Consider the following 16,949-nt stretch of genomic DNA (forward strand, 5'->3'; position numbering starts at 1 on the left):
AAGGCCACGAAGCTGACAGGCAGCAACACTGAAGCCAGAGAAACCTCCCTCCAGGCCTGCAGTGCGGTACCACTCCTGGTACCCAGCTTCCTGTCTGCAGTTTGCTTTCCTTTCCTTAGGCTGCCTCCAGTGCAGGTCTCCAATAGCTTTGGGGTCAAAATGGACTCTTCTAAAATGGACCCTGCACAGGAGGCTAGGCTAAACCTGTAAAATGTTACCTTGGTCACAATATTCTTATCCCTCTGAGATCTTTACTGCTGCTCAAACAGGTTTCTGATATGTAAAACCCTACAACCTGGCTTTTCCACAGTCCACTGAAAACATGCAAATCTAAGTCATGTTCTTTACCAGCCTCCACTAAGTTTTCAAGGCACAATTCAAATGACACCTTTTTAAGATTTCCCTCACGAAGGAAAAAAAACAAAAGATGTGTTGTTTCTGCTACTGTTCTTTGAACCAAGTTCTGTTCTAAAAAAAAAGTCTATATGACAACCCACAGAGAAGGGTCTTCCTGTCTACTACCTCCAGTTTATAGTCAGAGAATCTACCATAGACAGAAGTTACCCAAGGCTTCACTACTTGTGGTGGTGAGAATAAGAATGCCCCCTATATGCTCATATATTTGAATGGTTGGTTCCCAGTTTCGGGACTGCCTAGGAAGGATCAGGAGGTGCAGCCTTGTTGGAGAAGATGTGTCACTGGGGGTGGGCTCTGAAGTTTCAAAAAGTCCTTGTCATAGCCAGCCTTTCCCCACTACCCCCTTCCTCCTCCTCTCTCTCTCTCTCCCTCCATTCCCACCCCACCCCCATTTTCTTTTTCTCTCTCTCCTCTTTCAAACTAGATATAAGCTCTCAGCTACTTCTCTAGTGTCATGTGTGCCTAAGCTGCCTTGGTCATGATGTCTCTTCCCAGCACAGCTCAGTAACTGAGACACTGCCGATAAATATGAATGAAGTTCAAGTCCATACTGCCAGGCTCTAGAGCTTTATCTGAGCTATGCTACTGTAGGGGCCTCTAAGAAGTGATCCTTCTTTCTCAATAGCTTGTCAATTGCACCCAAATCCTCTGGTCACTCACACACAACAACAGTGTGATATATTTTCATTGTCCTTATTTCTGCACCTGCATGTAGCTATTATCATGTTAACATGCTACTGTGAGACTAATAAGCATGTCATCAAATTAGGAAAATAAAACAATGTCATAAATACCAAGAGCTGAGAATCAGACCCATCGACATTGATGGTTAGCCATTATCATTAAGGCCTCGATACAATTGAATGGCACTGAACAAACCCTGTAGACAAGTGTACATCTAGTCATGTTTGGTGCTACAAGACATGGAGGAAAAACGTCTCCAAGATTAATTTAAACCAATAAGCAGAGAGCCCAGTGCCATGGCTATAGTATCATTTGCTCTACAAGCTTAACAAGAGACTTAATGTGACTGAGATTTTAAAAATCTTCAGGAAAAGACAGCAGGAATTCTAGCCAACTTGAGATGATAGATGGTCTCTTGAGAAGGAAGACTTGGAACATAGGCAAGGGTCAGTAGTAAAACTACTGCCAGAAGCCTGGAGTCAAAGGCATAAACTGAAAAGTAGGGGCCAAAAAGAAGCAGGATTAGAGCTGTCATCAATTACTGAGCCACAAGGGTTAGCTGTGAAGGTGGGGCCAAGGCTCAATGACCAAAACAGTGAGACAGACCAAAGGCAGAATAAGCTAGGACAGGGTCTCCAGTGATTATAGACAATGATTTCGAGTCAGATCACCAAGATATGTCTTGATGGCCTTGCTGTCCTGAAGTGAACACTGTATGTAACTTAAGGTTTATCTTATATTTATTTTATGTGTGTGTGTACCTGTACCATGCATATTTGTGGTACCCAGAGGCCAGAAGAAGGTATCAGATCCTCCTAGAAATGGATTTACAAGGGATTCTGAGAGACTATATGGGTGCTGGCAAACTCAGGTCCTCTGCAGGAGCAGCCAGTACTTGGAACCACAGAGCCATCTCTTCAGCCCCTGCCTCTTCTTTAGTCATTTGGCAGATCTTTGTCTTCCTGCCCTAATGGCTATCTCTCACGTCATTCATTGCCCAGATACCAGCTGCATTTTGCTTTAACTCTCCACGTACTAAGCAGACATTACATTAAATTACTCTAGAACAAGCTAAGCTAGACCTTTGCAGTTATCTTATCAATCTCTCAGTGACCCAGTGATATACTACTATGCCCATTCCACAGTTGAAGAAGGTAAACCTTCAAGAACCCAAGGTCACACCACTAGGATGTCTGACTCCAGTGACAACTTTCATACTACACTGCTTCCTTTCTTCTGCTACTTTTTAATCAGCAGGCTCTTTGCTACTAAAAGGCTAGAAAAGTAGGAAAGGCTATTGCAGGTAAACCGCTGACATGATGAACTGGCAGCCTGGAACATAATCTTCCCGGGGGATGCCAGAAGGCTCGGTAAGAGCGGTTGGAGAGGAATGAGCAATACTTAAACTCTCTTTACTCTCAGCACACGGGGTCATTTCCTCCTCTTCAATTGCTCTCACAGAGCTGTGCTGAGAGCTATCCCTGCTGCTCCTGCCAACTACAGCAGCCTTCAGCAGAAAAATTATATAGGAGAAATCTTTAAAAAAAGTAAAAATGAATGTCTTCTTTGAAACTTGGGAGAAAGAAGAAAATAGATGGAACTCTCAAGAAAAAAGAAATCCATAAATATTATAAGCACTAAAAAAGCCTACAAATAAATATGTTCCATCAAAAGATTAATAAGAGGAAGCAATAAAAACGGGACACGTGAATTAAAATTGAAGCAGAGCTGCTGTGAGTGCCCTCTCACCTCCTCTATCTGCATCAAGTGTCAAGAGATAAATGTCTAAAGAAACAGTGCCAGGATCTCTCACTTACCTCTCAACAGACAAGAGGTTGGGGGTCTCTTACAAAATATGCCAAGTAAGTCAGCAGTCTGTAAGACACCAGAATGAACGACAAAGAAAACAAAAGGACAGCCTAAAGTAACTAAAACAGAGCAAAGCCAGCCAAATGCAGCAGGTAAAGGTTGAAGAGTACTCACTAGGCTAAGACGCTAGGTATGACGTTGTCAAAAGCTTGCTCAGTCAAATGATGGACTATAGACCAAAGTTCACTAACCTGAGTCTGAAATGGCAGAAAAGGTTGAGAGGAAAACATTAAAAGCTGGCATAAATGAAAAGATAGATAGGGCAGTAAACAAACGGAATTGTCACTTCAGGGAAGACATGTTTAAGTTTGGGATGATTTTGATCAACAAGGAAAAAGCTGAAGATTAAAGACACAACTGTAGGTGCAGATGGTGAGGGTTGGGTACAAAGGAGGTCACTGGGCAGCAGGAAGGCTGCCTCATGCACAAAAGAAAGAACACAAAAGTGTCTCTGTGAATAACTGGCCTGTGGTTTTTAATTTTCTCTTTCAAATGAGAGCTAAGGCTATCTGAATATAGAGAAGGCAGAAGATTTAACAGAAATTCATGACTATTTCAAGATATATCTGTGAGCACTGGAAGAGGAAGCTGACTATAGATAGAATGCATTATTGTTTGGAACTCGACAGCCTAGACAGGAGTGCAGAAGGGGCCAACTGAGTGGCTACTCTACTTCTTAGTGTCATCCTTCCATCCTCCCCAATAAACAGTGTGCACTGAGTCCTTCTATGTGCAGGGACCATGCAAGATAAAGGCTATAGAGCATTATGATGAGAGAAGACATAAGCAAAGCAAATGGTCACAATAGCAATGAGTGGTTTTCTGTGTGTGCACACGTGTGCATGAGTGTGCGTGCGTAGGTGTACTCACCAGTGTAGGTACTCACAGAGTGCAGAGGCTGATGTTGTTGGGTGTCTTCCTCTATTACTCTATACCTTCTTTTCTGGAGACAATGTCTCTCAGAGAACCTGGAACTCAAAGTTTTGACTAGACTGGATACCAGTCAAGCCCCAGGGATTGCCCTGTCTCCACAACTCAAAAGGTGGGGTTACAGGTCCAAACTGCCATATCTAACCTTTATGTGGGTGCTGGGGATCCCAAATCACTTCCTCATGTTTGCATGGCAAGCACTTTAGCCACTGAGCCACCTCACTGGCCCTGCGACAACCATTAGTGTCCTATAGAGGAAGAGTTCACAGCATTATGGAGAAACTGCAGGAAGACCGCCTAATCTAGATTAAAGGGAGGAGATGTATTTGAAAACACAGTACTTGAGACTCAGAGAAACTTCAGTTGCCTAAAAAAGAATGCCATATGCAAAGCCCTTCCAGAGATTCTGAAACATAATAATCAGATCACTTGAGAAGACTTGAAGGCCATATGGTAAAATGTAAGATACAGCAAGGCTACCGAAGTATGCAGATGAGGCCAAGTTCGTGCACAGCTGGTAAGAGTTGGGATTGTAGTCTAAAAGCAATAGCAACCTTCACTTGCAAAACAACAGCATGGCAACGGTGTACAAAACAGAAACAGTCAAAAAGCTGGGAAGCTAAGAATAATCCCCACAAGAGACCAGTGTCGATGAAGATAGGGACAGTGGGACAGACAAAACAGAACACATGAGAAGAGTAAAACCATTTAAATCTATGCACAGGATATGAGAAACATGGGTAAGGAGGAATGAGGATGTCCAGATATCTATGAAAATAAAATGGCTAGTGAGTATCTCCATTAACTGAGGGACAGCTTGAGCTTGAGTTTTGTTTTTAGAATCCTGTGAAGCATCCTAAGAAAGTACTTGTCTTGGTTCCTTTTCTATTGCTGTGATAAAGGAAGAGTTAGTTTGGGCTAATGCTTCCAGAGATTGAGAGTCCACGATGGCAGAGCAAAGGCAAGATGGCAGAAGGAAGCAGAGAGAGCAAACAACAAATGCTGTGAGTCTTTTGAATCTCAAAACTCCACCCTTAAGGCATATTTCCTCCAGCAAGGCCACACCTCCCAAACAGCACCACCAACTGAAGATCAAGTTCAAATGCCACAAGACTATAGCACTCCTGACAATCTCATTCAAGTCAACACAGCACTGAACATACACTTAGGTCTGGAGCTCAGAAGAGGTCTTTATGGAGATGAACAAAAACCTGGGACTGGACAGAAGAGAGTTTGTACATCTGAGATCATGCAGGGGAAGGCATGAGAAGAGGGCCTTGGGCAGAGAGCTCTTTATTCATGCTTGAAGAAAGGAAGGAAGGGGTCACAGAGGACAAGAAGGAGACAGGCAGAGAGACAGAGGGCAGGAGAAGCAGAGTTTGAAGGCAGGGATGGGGAGGACACTTGAACTGAAAGGGCCAGGCAGCAGTACAAGTAAAGGAGGAACTGACTCCGAGTAAGTATGAAGGAAAAGTAAGTTACAAGTGCCAAGGGGTGGCACATACCTATAATCCTAGCACTTGGGAGGCTGGGGGTGGGGGGAAGATCCTAAGTTCATAGCCAGCTAGAAAGACATCATGAGGTTAGGGGTTGAGGGAGAAAGATAGGAAGGGGAAAGAAGGTGGAGAAAGAAAATACATCTAAAATGAATGGAAAAGAAGAAGAAAGTTATCTATCTGTCTTTACAGGTGACATGAGCTTTTATATAGAATATCAGAGCAGTTCCACCCAAACACAGGAAAAAAAAGAAGGAAAAAGAATTAACAAAGTACGCTGCATTTCTATGTACTGATTGAACAACAAATTAAAAAAAATTAAGAAATCAATTATACAAGAAGATCAAAAAGAATAAATATTTAGAAATAAATTTAAATAAGAGATGTGTCCATTAAAAGCCACTAAACAAGAAGACATCTTATTCTCATAGACTAGAAGAAACAGTGCTAAAAAATGGCCACAAAACAAAGCAATCTAACAATTCCGTGTAATCCCTGTCAAAATCTCAATGGCACTGTTTGCAGAAATAGGAAAAAGCCATCCTGGTTCCTGTTTAGGCAAGCAATACTGAATAGATCTATATTTCTGTGTTGGTACATGTAAGAGGTAGCATTTGGTCAGTTAAAAATTATAATTATTTTGGTTGTCTTAAATTTTTATACAAATTTCTGCTCATTTACATCTTACTATCTAAAGGCAAAATGGAAGACCTGGCACTTTCTTCTCCAACCATGTGTGAAGGCTGATCTAACATGATTATACTGAATTTCTTATTCAAACACAAAGGGTGCTAATCTGTGCTCTCATTTAAATTAACCCCGTCTAATGAAATAGATGAAGATAGTCACAGGGGATGGAGGAAGCAGAGCCAGTATATAGTCAGCAACCAGGGGATGGCAGATACAGACCATAGTAAGAAATACTGGGAAGTAATCCCAAGGAGATGTTTAAGTTACAACTTCAACTGACTGCTTACTTGGGAGGGGACTTTATTCTTTCTAGGATGAGTCTCGAGTTCTTCGATTGCAAAGAAAGTGAGTGAAACTTGCTTTCATTCCAACCTCACCAACTATATGCACTGACGTGTGGGTGTTACAGCCAGTGCTTCAGATAGTCAGTTACACAGGACCTTTGTTTCTGATTTGAATAGCTGTGCAGCTGAACAAGATTCCAACCTGGACCTATGGGTCCTTCTAAAATCGGATGCGGAGGGTGTCGGGCTATCAGTATTTACCAGTGCTTTCCATATAGCCAGTGACCTCCCCATGTCAGCAGGCAGACTCCAGCTGTAGTTTTCTTCCAATGATTTCGAAGTGTTTTAAAGAATGCAGTCATCTTCTCCTATAGATTCAATTGGCAGAAAAGGAAAAAAAGTTATCCAAGATAATTACGGAGCATCCTACATCCATTCCTCTAAAGTTTCCCCTCCCCTCCCTTTTCCTTTCTTGTTTTCTTTGCCACTCCTGCTCTGGTTCTTCTTATCCTTTCCTGTCTAGTCACCATCAGCATCTTCTGATGCACTCCCTAATCTCTGCTTCCTTTTCTTCATGCATTTCTACCTTGACTCTCCTTCTTCCATATACACCCACCTTTTCCCATGCATATTAGGGCAGAGGATGGCAGAAAGGAGAATAAATCTCCAGGCTCCCCCTGATGTCTGCCTTCTTACTATCCCACTATACCATTGTTGAATATCTGTCTATTACATATGAGGGACCAAACTACCAGCAACAGCTTATTCAAAACAGAAGAAAACACCAAGCCTTCAATATGAAAATCAGTGGTGAATATGCTTTAAAAAACACAATGCACGTGGCTCAGTAAATAATGTTCAATTTGCTAATCAAAGGCATACAAATTACAAACAGCTATTATTATTCACATATAAAATTAAGTTTTGAATTATCATATTCACTCATGACAAAATACAAGACAGATATCCACACCTACTCCTGTAAGGAAGGTAAATTAGTTCTTCATAAAAAATTAAATGGCCTAAAATGTTTATTCTGGTTTTGTATCGCAGCATTTGATGATATTTATATTTTTAAATATGTTAATTAGCTTATCCAACTAGAGTAAATTCCATGAATTCAGGGCTGTGGTCACTGCTAAAACCTATATACATCAAGTAAAATCTGTCACATAATAGCTAACCCAAAACTGTTCTTTTGAGTGAGACATGTAGCGATTCAATTTTTTTTAATTAAGATATTCATAGATGTAGAAAAAAACAACCAAAATACAATGTTAAATAAAATTAGCAGGGTAAATTTAAATTAGCATCTGTAACTAGTGTTACTAACCCAATTATGTTCAAGGAGGACTACCAATCAAAATACCAATAAATAAAAGCATAACTTTTCCATAATATCCTCTAAGTTGTAGAGTGCTAAAAGGCATCTTAAAGTTGCAATATAGCTAAGTTTTCTAAAATAAATGTAAATTATTATCTAAATAAAAATTATTTCTCCCTTTAGTTCCTCTTGGTTAAAATCTCCTAGGAAGAAATGGTCACACTGCAGACATCAATGAAGCCATCCAAGCTGGTACAAAAAACAAACAAACAAACAAACAAAAAAATCCCCAAAGTCCATGTAATTATTGACCTCTCTCTATCTGACCCTAATCAGTTATACAGTCAAGAGGCCTTTAATAGACAATACCTACTCTGTGTTAAGGGCTAGGGCAGGGAAGAGCAAGAGCCATTCTCAAATGGTCCTAAATCTTAAATCTCTAACTGCAATACAACTGTACAAGCAAAGTTGTAACACCGTGAAATATATGTTGGGAACGAGAACAGGATCCACCTTGAGTCCAGAAAAATGGACCTAACTGGGATGGACCTGAAGGAGCCAGACAGTCAGGGAGTTCTCAGAGGCCTACAGATCAGGAGTCACAGAGTAAAGGAGTTATGTATATGCTATGGCCTCAACGCCTGCTTCCAAACCTTGAATGTGGCTGCCCTAACTCCCACGGAAATGGCATTACTCATGAATGGGATTAGCACCCCTCTAAGAAGAGACACCAGCAAGGTGGCTTCACATCCTGTCTAGCTCCAAACTATCTGAAGACACAGTAACAAGACAGTCATTTGCAAACTAGGAAGAGTGCACAATACCCTGTGCCAAGCATCGTGGATTCATACTTGCAGTTTGCATACTGTGAGAAATAATTTTTTGTTATTTAAGCCACTCCAGTTACATCAGCCCGAACTAAGAACTATACAAAGGTCCTGTGTGTGTGTGTGTGTGTGTGTGTGTGTGTGTGTGTATGTGTTTCTGAAAAACACAGGTAGCAGTAGATTGAAGAAGTAATTTCTCTTCTCACCCATTACTAAGACTAAGAATCTTATAACAAAAGACATATTAATAAGGAAAAAGCATATACATCCATTTGGTGTGAGTTTTCAACTTCAGAAATAAATCTGTGTATGTGGTCAGTTTGATTAGGAGCAGAAAGCTCTACAGAAACATAAATGAACATAGTGCTATGACTTAAAGACCACCAAAGTCTGCTTGTTTGTACTCTTCTGTGTCCCTTCATCTTAAATGAAAGTACTACTTCCTGTATGCATATACAGGCACTTCTAACATGAGCCTTATACAGGTAGTCTGCTTCAGGTTAGAGCAGCAACAACTCCCTGCTCCTACTGTTTCCTCAACTGCCAATGTACTACTTGGGAATGAGCATGCCCTAAACACCATCAACAGACTATATGTACAAGAGAGCTTCTAGAACAGTGGTTCTCAGCCCTTAGTGTACTCATTATACCTTATTTAAAATGCAAAAAAAAAAAAAAAAACCTGTGTTGTAAATGTATATTCTTGGTCATTATCTCCCTTCCTCCAAAGCCTACTTTGTACCTGAACTGAGTAGTCATATCAGTTTTTGGTTAGCAGTTACTACCATAATTGCAAAGGAAGTTGGAAACACACCTAGCATTAAAAAAACAGTAGTTTAAAGATGAACGATGAGGTAGGGAGAAGATAGGGATTTGAAAAAAGGCTTTAAATCCACACTAGAGGCTTTGGATATTATGTTGAAGACAATTTTTAAAAAGTGAGATTTTTTTTTTCAAAGCAGACAAATAGCAATCATATTTGAGGTACAGAATATAAAACGGCCTGCCAGAACCTGAGAGTAAAGCTAAAAGCAGCCAGCAAAGCGGTGGCTGCCATAAATTCTAGACAAGAGTCAACTAAAGATTTGGAGGTCTTTATAAAATAGAAATGCGCAGCGCTTGGTGACCAGCTGCAAGAGGTGAAGGATGAGGAAAACGAGCCAGGTTTTGTGCTTGGGCAACAGGTCTTTAGGTGATCTCAAGGCTTCGGATTTATGTTGTAGGACTGTGGGAACACACAGTGCAAAGTTAAGGAAACTCTAGACTGTTATATCTGCCGGGGACACCCAAGTGAAGCCCAAACAGATATCTGCACTTAGCCTTTGGGGCTTAGGAGAAATTGAACACAAAGTACAGAACTGGGATTCATGCCTGTGATGGTAAAGTTGTTAACATCAGAAGCATCACAGACAGAACACTGGTTAAGTAAGTACTCTGGGCTTTTCAAGAAGCCACGCCCACCCTATGCAACTCCCTTTTCATCTTAAATGATTCCTAAACTATTAAAAGATGAGGGAAATATGCAGGCAGCCTAGTGTCCAAAGTTGACTGGTCCAGGTGCCTAACAAAATCCTAGCTTTGTCATTTACAGATGGTGAGACCCTGGATAAGTCAATTGACTCTTTCACAAGAGAAATAAGAAAACACCATCAATTTATGCAGTGAAGGGTTTGGGAATAAAATCTGTACGTTTCTCCGTATTGTCATCACTACATTCAGTGTATAATCCCTCCTCAGTAGCCAGAATTTTCATTCTCATTAATGTCAGTTAAAAATCTCGATTTTATGTCTAAACGTATCTGTGCCTTCCAAGGGGGCTCTCCCAAAACCTATAAGCTCCCAAATCCTAACTTCTGACCCTCTCCTGACAAGGTAGGGAGGGGTTTTTTCACTAAAGGAGAGCTCCTCGGGGGCAGGTTCTAACCATCCACATCTATAGAACCTAATAACTAGAATGAATGAACCGACACGCTTTCTATGGTTCAAATATTACTGGCCCCGTTTTTGTTCCAATGTACCCACCAGCCCAAGGTGGGAAGTAACTGGGGGGGGGTGGGGGGGGTCACAGTTAGGGACTGCTCTGGGACTCGAACCAGCCAGCACACCTGACTCGCAGGGGCCACGGGCGCCACGCCGGCTCGGCCCAGTCTCCCCTCCTCCCGCCGCGCCGCGGTCGGCCAGCCACCGCATGGCCGATTCCGGGAAGCCAGGAGGGTTCCCAGGACGCCCTGTTGAGCGCAACAACCCGCGGCTGTGCCCCACACACCCTGACCACACACACCCAGCGGCCCTCGCTCACTCCCCGAACTCACCGCTGCCCGCCGCTCAGCGCCCGGCCTTTCCTGTGTGCTCTCACAAAAAACCTCCCCCTCTCTTAAGGAAAACCGCTCCCGCTGCCCTTGAGTTCCGACGCGGAGCTACGCGAGCCTGGCGGGGCGAGCTCGCTTGTGACCTAGGGGTGGGCTCGCAGCAGCCACCGCCCCCCCTTCCCTTCCTGTCACTTTACTGTTCACTCGGTCTTTCATCCATCCATCTCTCACCAGCCAATCGATTCTGGAACGTCCACAATACACAATAAGAACTGTTTTGCGATTTGGAACTAAATCAGAAAGTAATGAAACCAGTAAGGCAATTTTAGATACTGGTAAACAAAACAAAACCGGGCTATAGGGCCCTGTGGTGAGGGGCACTGTGTTAAATTAACCAGCGGAAGTTTGAGCGCCCAAGAGCAGGAAGAACAGAATCAGGTCTGAAGGCACAGAAGAATAGGGTGGGGGTGGGAGAGTCAGGCACAAAAATCACAGAATCCTTAGGCCTTTGTGCTGGAGGCAGAGAGCTCTGAGAAAAGGGAGCCATTAAGCAGGAGAGGCCACAGAGGTGTTGGACACCAGGAAATGTGTCTTGTTAAAATATAAAGATTGCTGGGCTGAAGATGAGGGGCAGGTGCAGGGAATTTTGCCCCCATTTGCCTAAGACTAAGGCAGTTACAAAGATATTTTATCTTGCCACCTCTCACTGCCAGGGAGATGGCCACAAAACAAAACAGATTTTGCTGCAAAGAGGACTTGTAGAAGTCTGTCTTGAGGGTACAACGGGGCCATTGCTGTCTTGAAATGGGAACAGTTGCTCAGTCGGAACCTCTTTAAAAGCGAACTCGCCCAAGATGTCTCGAGATCGGACCCATTAACATTTGATCTCTAGGGGCCCACCTCTTCCACAAGATATACAAGCAATTAAAGGTTACCGGGCTAGATGGGCTAGGAGTGTTGAGAGAGACAAGAACTTCTTCACTGGTGTTGCCTCCTATCAGTTGCTCATATTCCCATAGGTAATCTCTCACTCTTGCGCCCATACGTAACCCCAGTCAAATTCACTGATTCACAAATCTAGACTTTAGTGGTATCATTTCTTTGGGACCTGTCCCTGTCACACTATCTAGAGAGAATAGACATTTATTTGCTGCTCTCTCTGTAGTTAAAGTGAACAGAAAAAAAATTTACTCGGAGCCAAGTATGAACGGCCATGATTTTGGAACACGGATTCAAGTTACCATGAATGCATGTTCCACCATGGAAGAGGTTAGTTGAGCATTTATGAATCAGAGAATAAAATTCAGCTGTGAATCAATTTAAGGTATCAAGTAGGTAGGTTACGACAAAGCAGAGAAATCTCTCCCGTAGGTTTCAGATGCCATGTGATGGATAACCTTAGATTAGGGTTAGTGGTAGTTTACAGTCACATCATTCCTAAAGTTTTACCTAGTAGTCACAAAGATGGGTTAGGTGGAGAGGTTGGTGGTAAATGGCTGTTACGGGTAAGAGAGAAGATTGGTTCTCCATCTGTGACATTCCATCTTGCCACTGTCATGAAGTTCTAATCAATCTGCTGGTCTGCAGACCCTTGAACAGCAATGTTGTTTTGTTTTGTTTTCCACAGAACTTTAGTCCACAGACAGGCTAACCACTGAGGGCAGCTTTAGGCCCTTATGAGCACTAGGGTGATTTATTTACCAAATTGATCTTTATCTGCCATGCATTTAACTCCCCCCACGTTGCCATCAATATCAAACCAAAGTCCTTTGCCCCCTTTTTGGTCACCTCCTTAAATGATATTGCTCTTTGTTGCATTCCAAGTACTATCTAAGCCAGAGTTCTAAGTCACTATTTTAAACCTTTTTCCTTCTTTCCTTTTTGAGAGTGGGGGGGGGGGCTGTCTTCTTCAAGTCTTTCTCAAGAACAGAGAAGATAAGTTCCTTCCTGTAGGGAAAAACATTTTTGGACATACCACCAGGAGCATAGGATTCAGTCAGCAGAACTGCTGGGTCTGGTTTACATTTTACAGGTGCCTCTAGTGCAACCGGTGAACTCACAGTAACAAGAGAGCTCCAGGAACACAGTGCTGGTGCTGACCTTCAGACGGTTTAAATTCAGCAGCCCTCGGGATGGAGCGGGAGCAAGCCGAGCAACACAACGTTCTCCTCTCCTTTTCCTCATCCTGTCACTCAGCATCTGCTGAGAGGCATGTGATGGGCCATTGGGAAGGTCTGAAGTGGCTTTATGCTTAGTGCCCTCCACCCCACAGGGCTTGCAATCTATTCTCCCAGGTCCCATTGCATTTGTTTATAACATAGACTCCAGATGAACGCGTGAAGGACAATGAAGATATTCAATGAGGTTTAAGTGCAGTAACCCATACTCTGTGTCCAACTTTTCACTGAGACTATGTGGACTTCCCACCACTGTCACTGGGACGGTGTGAACTTCCCACCACTCTCACTGGGACGGTGTGGACTTCCCACCACTCTCACTGGGACGGTGTGAACTTCCCACCACTCTCACTGGGACGGTGTGGACTTCCCACCACTCTCACTGGGACGGTGTGGACTTCCCACCACTCTCACTGGGACGGTGTGAACTTCCCACCACTCTCACTGGGACGGTGTGGACTTCCCACCACTCTCACTGGGACGGTGTGGACTTCCCACCACTCTCACTGGGACGGTGTGGACTTCCCACCACTCTCACTGGGACGGTGTGGACTTCCCACCACTCTCACTGGGACGGTGTGGACTTCCCACCACTCTAACTGGGACGGTGTGGACTTCCCACCACTCTCACTGGGACGGTGTGAACTTCCCACCACTCTCACTGGGACGGTGTGAACTTCCCACCACTCTCACTGGGACGGTGTGGACTTCCCACCACTCTCACTGGGACGGTGTGAACTTCCCACCACTCTCACTGGGACGGTGTGAACTTCCCACCACTCTCACTGGGACGGTGTGAACTTCCCACCACTCTCACTAGGATGGTGTGAACTTTCAACCACTCGCTCCATTTGGATATTAGAAGATTAAAGAACATCATGCTTAAAAACAATTCCTTAGAGTTCTAAAATAGTTTACTACGGATGGAGTCAGTGAATTAGTTTCAGAATTTCTTTTCCCACTATCTAAACTGTTTCTCTGTGGAAATGGTTTTGTGCAACTACTTGACTAGAAACTCGAAAAACCTGAGATCTGTGGGATGATCCAAGAAGACAAAGCAAATGTTTTAGGATTGAGAGATGGGGGGGGGGGGTGTCCGGAAAAGGGAACAGTGAATACTGGTCAGAAAACGATATTTTTAAAAGCCTTAAACATAATTACATATGGTGTATGTGCATGTATGTGTCCCTTTCTTAGGACTTATGTCTTGTTTTCAATCTTATATGTGAAGAGAGGACTACACTCATTTCTGGGTTTAAGAACTGTGAAGACTGGGGTCAAACATTGCTGCCATGGGGGGATCACATGTGAGTGTGAACTTGACCACTTAGAATGTTTGAATACTCTGAAGTTTGCCTGTGGTTTCTCTAAGAATCAGAGGTTCTAATCCTGTAGACCCATTTCAGATTTCCGGTTTTCAAACTGTAAGATAACACGTTGTATGTTTTAAACTACCGAGTACATGGCAATTTGTTAAACGCCCACAATTAGCATGCATTGGCTTGGATCATGCTTCCTAGAGAATGCAAGCTGTGCTGGGCTGACATTGCACTGTCTGCAGATTCATTTTAAAGTTAACCTTTCATGTCCGTATTTTGTTCCTGTAAGGCCATTTGTGGGTTCCTATACCCATTCTCACTGCAGAACTCTAGTGTCTCCATGTCACTTCTCCACCTACCTCCTCAGCAAACTCATGTTCAAGCTCAATTGCCACATCACTGCCAGCTTGGAATGATGAGAAGAGATGCCACCCTTAATGAGGTACTGAGGATGAGAACTACGTCCTCACCAACGGATTGGTGGCTTTATCATGGGCAAGTTCCTGCTGGCCAGGTGTGACTTATGCCTGGTTTTACTTCTCCTGAGTGTTTTCTTATCCTACTACACAAAGGCTTTCACCAGCTGGACTTCTCAACTTCCAGAGCCATTGCGTAAACAATTTTGTTTTGTTTATTATTAATAGATGTAGCATTCTGTCAAGCCACAGAAAATAAACTTAAAATATTGCAAGGGTTCTCTAAAGTCACAGAACTTATGGGGTGTCTCTATGTGTTAAAAGAAATTATTGGAATGATTTACAGTCTGCAGCCCAACTAACCCAATGATGGGCAGCTGTGAATGAGAAGCCCAAGAATCTAGGAGTTGCTCAGTCCCAGAAGGCTAGGTGTTTCAGGTGGTCCGCTTGCCTCTGTCTCCTAGAATTAAAGGTGTGTACCACCTTGCTTGAGCCTAAGCTTTTTATGGCCATTATTCCTCAAGATATGGATCACAGATCTGCCCCTCCATCTCTGCATTGCAGTTCATTCCAGATATAGTCAAGTTGACAATTTGGAATAGCCATCACAGATATCACCAAGCCCATAGCCTCTATCCAGACTTTCTATATACTACATGGTGTCTGACTTGACCCTTCTCAAAAAAAATGGCAATGTTTCTAGTCTGAATCTCTCACTTTAGATACCAATCGTGATTTTTCTGTAAGAATAAAAACGTCAGGGATAATGAGAGATGATAGTAAAGTTCGAAATACATACCTGAAATCTGTGACTATAAAACCATGAACATGCTTGGTCTTAAATGGATATTATTTACTGTAGGTAGATATGAAGGTTAGGTTTTGGGAATGCATGTCAATTCTACTCCATGCTAAGTCCGGTTGCATTAAGATTCAGTTTATAGAATCGTCAGTCTTAACTACTAGCTAGCCTTTCATAGTCTCCGGCAGCCAACCAGAAACTGACTTAGCCCAAAACTTTCTATTACCCAAGGACTGAGACTAGCCCCCTTTCACAGTTTTAGACATTCTTGTCAGCATGTCTAACCTGTATCTGTGGATTACATGTGCCCAGGATAGCCATGACTGTGAATTCACATTAGTTTACAAACTTAATCAACACGTAATTTTTTTGACATTTTTGTAACTTATGTGGTTCCTGTCTATAAATTTTGTAAATGTCATGGCACAATATCCGTAATGAGACACACCGGATAGAGCTTCCTTTGGGACAAAATGAGTACCTGTGACAATAGAGACTTGCATCCACCATGGAGATACACACAATCAGAAAAAAAAGGGCTTGGGTTGTGCTCTTCTTTGGTCAGTATGACTAATCACTGAAGAAAGTTCTTGAAGAGCAGGAAAGTAAGCCCTGGAGGATACTGGAATTCGCCCCTACCTTTAGCACTTGCCTGGAATCTTTGGAGAGAAAAACATTTTGCACCGTCAAAGATAGGAACTAGAATCTCTTTTCATATCTAGCACATATCTAGTACTTTTTATAGAGTGGAAATAAGCCACACATTGAATGTGTGGGCTTTGTCATCTATAAATCAGTTGATGGTCTCCTAAAGACACTGAGGTGCTATGACATTGGATATTGGTGACATCCAGTAAACCCCAGAATTAGAAGAGTCTTCTATCTGTCAGTATTTGTAGGATTTTCCCAAAAATGATCCCACACTGTTATAGTATTTAAAAGCAGCTGTAGAGAGATAGAAGATGGAAAGAAAGATAAGGTCAATCTGGCCTTAGGCAAGACCATGTTTATTGATGGTGAGGGGGTATCTCTGGAAGTCGAGATATGGCCAATCTGTAGTCAACAAGGAAAGCCGGTGAGTGTAGTATTTTAGCAGGACTGTTATCACAGACCATCTTAAAATCCAGTAGCTTCCAGTTAGGTGGGACCAACCCTAAGACAACATTCTCCATGTGTAGAAGATATTGGACAGAAATGACCTCTAAGTAGGATGGGAAAAACCAAGAGTGGCACAGTCACCCTGCCTGCCAAGTCCACACTGGGCATAGCTAGCAGAGGTGAGCAGCATGCTGTCACCTGAGCTCCACCAGAAGGCCCATGGCTCTGCCCTCTTCACAAGGAGGCCTGAAGAACCCCAGGGACATTTAGGTCCACACAGCAGAGGTGAGTAACATGCTACCCCATA

The 16,949-nt window shown here is 42.9% G+C and overlaps 1 protein-coding gene across 2 annotated transcripts in view; it reads right to left on the reverse strand.

Annotated features, from left to right (window-relative positions):
- AGK (acylglycerol kinase) overlaps positions 1 to 6,732 on the reverse strand; it is a gene marked incomplete at its 5' end in the record, with an annotated part of 73,750 nt that extends 67,018 nt beyond the window's left edge. The window contains one exon of one of the 2 annotated variants that reach the window (XM_080932088.1): positions 6,632 to 6,732. In XM_080932088.1, the coding sequence (XP_080788214.1) occupies positions 6,632 to 6,732 (101 nt within the window). The remainder of the gene's footprint in view (positions 1 to 6,631) is intronic. The other variant, XM_080932089.1, reaches the window with a different exon arrangement.
- Positions 6,733 to 16,949: the final 10,217 nt, after the last annotated feature.

This window comes from Micromys minutus (assembly GCF_963924665.1).
Source record: "Micromys minutus genome assembly, chromosome: 18".
In the NCBI taxonomy this organism is placed as follows: Eukaryota; Metazoa; Chordata; class Mammalia; order Rodentia; family Muridae; genus Micromys; species Micromys minutus.